We start from the raw sequence: 4,075 nt of genomic DNA, 5'->3' as shown, positions 1-4,075 counted from the left end.
AATAAACCGGATTAGTTCCGAGCATTGAAGCGTAAACTATTGCTCTAAAATTCTCAACATCCGAAAATATTTTGGTGCAGAGATTTGACACGTGTGAGGACTGGTGCGAAATTATAACCTCTGCGACTATCGTGACGTAAAGATTCCTTTTAAAGAATTTAGTATATTCTTCTCTGGATATCGTCGATCTTCTAAAGATGTTTTCGCCGACACGCGCAAACAATACCGAAAGCAAATCGAATGAGCTAACCTTAACTGCGAGTGTTGGCGCGACAACGTGTACGCTACCCAGCTCAAATGTTCCAGACCTTTCGCTGCATGGTTTCTCGCAAATTGCTACATCTATAGATGGGTACGCACAGGCAGGGGAACGTGCGCGTGTAAGTAACGTGACTGCAACAATAGATCTGGGTGCTAAAGGCTCGCAATGTGCTACATCTATAGATGGGAACGCACCGGCGAGCTGCGCTACTGAGGGTAGTTATGCGGCACCTACGACAATCAGGCAGGGCAATCCTTCATTCGATTCTGTACTAAATTTGCAAGCGCTAAGGCAAGTATTTACACCACCTAATATGGTAAGAGCAGATATTTTCTCGCCAGACAATCCATTTGATACCGAAGCTCCGCATGGAGCTGTTTCGAGTCCACCTGTTGCGTGGCCCGCAAACTCCACGGTTCCTATTAGTATGCCTCCGCGTTCAGGGTATATATCTACATCAACACAGCCATTTCATTTCTATATACCTAGTAGTCAGTATGCTCCTCTAAGCACTACAACGCAACGAACGCACGTCTTAGGCACAAGTCACCCCTTCCATTCCACCACTCTTCATTATGACGACGGCTTAGCAGGTGCCGGGTTCAGCGCACCACAAACCACGCCATATCAAACCGTACAAACTACAAAACAAGCATCGCACTCAACCACAGTTCCCGCTAATCAACAATTTCGTTTTTATAATGCGAACTCAGTTCCAATAACTGCGCCTGTTCCGACAGTTTCTTCGACGGGCATATTCACCGCTTCGATTCCATCGCATGTACCTGGTGGTTTCTACAGTAGGCAACAAGGCGCGAATGGGTATGCTTCGCTTTCTCAGGGCCCAATGGTCGATTGCACATTGTCCACAATGCAGATAGCATCCAGGCAGGTTGTAAATAAAGAGTTACCGGCATTTTCTGGCAAACCAGAAGAATGGCCTTTATTCATTGTTAATTATGAGCAATCGACTGAGCGGTGCGGATTTTCAGAAGCGGAGAATCTTATCCGCCTTCAACGCTGTCTGAAAGGTGCTGCTTTAGAAGTAGTTAAAGGCAAACTAATGACACCTTCAACCGTAACACAAGCCATCGAAACTCTTCGCATGTTATACGGCAGACCTGCCGTCATACACCAAGCATTACAACGAAAGTTAAGGAAGGAGCCGGCAGTTCGGCACGACAACTTAGAAACTCTTATACAGTTTGCTCTTGCGGTCCAGAACTACCGTTCGACTATGCATGCTATTGGACTTTCGGCGTACTTAAACGACCCAATGCTTCTGTCCGATTTATTAAGTAAGCTGCCAAGCGACTTAAAACTCGAATGGGGTAGGCAGGTAGTAAATATGACAGAAACTGATTTAGATAAATTTGACGACTGGCTCTTTAAATTAGCGACGTGTGCTAGTCAGGTAGTCTCTGTGAGCGCAACAACAACTGTAAGCGAGATAAAAGGAAAACACTCGAAGTCCAGACTTCTAGTGCATGACGTAGTTGAAAATAATAGCAATAAAGTGAAGGGCCATCCACAACAACAATGCCTTTATTGTCAAGAAGATCATAATTTGCAAAAATGTAAGAAGTTTTGTTTATTAGCTATTAAAGAGAGATGGCAATTTATACGTGAGAACAAACTGTGTATTAGATGTTTTAAAAAGCACTTTTTGAAAAATTGTCGTTCTCAAAGCCGTTGTGATATCAATGGTTGTACAAAACCACATAACGCTTTGCTTCACGCAGATGATGTAAAGGCGCTTAATGATACTGCTGTTATGCTACATACTAAAATAGAATCAAATAAAATAATGTTTCGTTATGTTCCGGTCACGTTATATGGAAAGACACATTCAATAGAAACGTATGCGCTAGTCGACGAAGGGTCAGCATGTACTTTACTGGAAAGTGACATCGCGTCGAGTTTAAGCCTGCAAGGACCGTCCCGAGAGCTCTGCTTAAGATGGACTGGAGATATCACCCAATCCGATCCAACTTCAAAACTGGTAAGTGTTGACATCTCATCAAGCGACAATTCGTCGCGATACACCTTGCGTAATGTTCGCACAGTGGCAAACCTCGACCTTCCCATGCAAACACTATCTGAATCGGTATTGAATTCTCGTAAACAGTTAAACAAATTGCCGATAAAGCCTTATGAGTCTGTGCGTGCTACTATTCTGGTCGGCATAGATAATGCGAAACTGGGCGTACCTTTGGAAGTGAGAGAAACTAAAGGCGATCATCTCATTGCCGCTAAATGTAGATTAGGTTGGGCGGTGTATGGCCGCGTCAGCGCTGTTTGTGAGACTTCCAACAGAGTTTTACATATTTGTCCGTGCACTGCCACAGAACGCCTGGATGACATTATTAAAGCTAACTACGCTTTAGAAGCGGTAGGTGTATGTAAAACCGACGACCCCCTAAAATCCAAAGCAGATGAGCGCGCGTATGCTATTATGAGATCCACAACTAGATACCTGCCTCTTGAAAAGAGATACGAGACAGGACTGTTGTGGAAGTTTGACAAGATAGTCACGCCCAACTCTCTGCCTATGGCAATGCGGCGTTTGAATTGCCTTGAAGAAAAAATGATACGGGATCCTAAGCTGATGGATTTTTTAAACAATAAAATTAGCAGCTACGAAGAAAAAGGTTATATCCGTAAGCTGAAGAAAGGCGAATCTATCGTATCAGAAAAGACCTGGTTCTTACCCATCTTCACAGTTGCGAACAAAAACAAGAACAAAACTCGGATCGTATGGGATGCCGCCGCTGCGGTTGAGAACGTTTCGTTAAATAGTTATTTGATGTCAGGCCCAGATCTTTTAACGTCCCTAATCGGCACACTGATGCGATTTCGCGAACGGCGCGTGGCTATCGCAGGGGACATCCGTGAAATGTTCCATCAAATTCGTATAAGAGATGAGGACCAAGCGTCTCAATTATTTTTATGGCGGAACGGAAATCGGTCGAGGCAACCTGATGTGTATGCAATGATGGTAATGACTTTCGGAGCCGCCTGCTCACCGTCTTTGGCAAACTATGTGAAAAACGAAAACGCATCGGGTTTCAGCAATATATACGCGCATGCAGTCAACACGATTCATAAAAATACCTATGTTGACGATTGGTTACACAGTGCTGACGACGAAGAAGAGTTGATCGAATTGGCATCACAAGTTAAGTATATACATGGAGAGGGCGGCTTCGAAATGCACAATTGGCTCTCTAACTCAGAAAGAGTGCAGCAAGCGATTTCAGGTTCGAAAACACAAGCAGAGAAGTGCCTTGAGGAATCAGGTACCTTGGTTGAAAAGGTTTTGGGAATGTGGTGGCTTCCACAAACGGATGAACTGACTTTCGTGGAGAGGTTTGACAAGTCGGTCTTCGAGGAAAGTGCTGTCTACACAAAGCGTATTATTCTGCGCATCATCATGACGATTTATGATCCCCTGGGATTATTGGGGTTTTATTTAATCCGGGCAAAAATCATAATGCAAAACGTTTGGCGTAGCGGCGTGAATTGGGATGATGCGATTGGCGCTAAAGAACGGGAGGAGTGGCAATCATGGGTGCGATTACTGCCTGAAATAGGCTCTCCGGGTAGGTGAGATTTTGGAATCGTCGAACCCCTTTGACTGGCGTTGGGTGCCATCAGCTGAAAACGTAGCCGATGAAGGCACAAAGTGTAATCAACACGCACGGATGGATGGTGATTCGAGATGGTTTCGTGCCCCCGAATTTTTAGTTTTACCACCGAAAATGTGGCCTGAAACGCACTTACCCGGCAGCACAGCTCTTGAAGTACTACACC

General features: G+C 44.6%; 1 protein-coding gene across 1 annotated transcript; it reads left to right on the top strand.

Annotated features, from left to right (window-relative positions):
• Positions 1-197: 197 nt before the first annotated feature.
• Positions 198-3,864, top strand: LOC118756479 (the record flags this gene model as incomplete). The annotated part of the gene is made up of 2 exons (XM_036491241.1): positions 198-1,839; positions 2,005-3,864. Coding segments are annotated over exons 1-2 (3,502 nt in total), but the record flags the coding sequence as incomplete, so codon positions are not given.
• Positions 3,865-4,075: the final 211 nt, after the last annotated feature.

The sequence above is a fragment of the Rhagoletis pomonella genome, unplaced genomic scaffold (assembly GCF_013731165.1).
Source record: "Rhagoletis pomonella isolate Grant_MI unplaced genomic scaffold, Rhpom_1.0 Rhpom_scaffold_10449, whole genome shotgun sequence".
In the NCBI taxonomy this organism is placed as follows: Eukaryota; Metazoa; Arthropoda; class Insecta; order Diptera; family Tephritidae; genus Rhagoletis; species Rhagoletis pomonella.
Note: the sequence above shows the minus strand (reverse complement) of the source record. Positions and strands in the feature narration are given on the sequence as shown.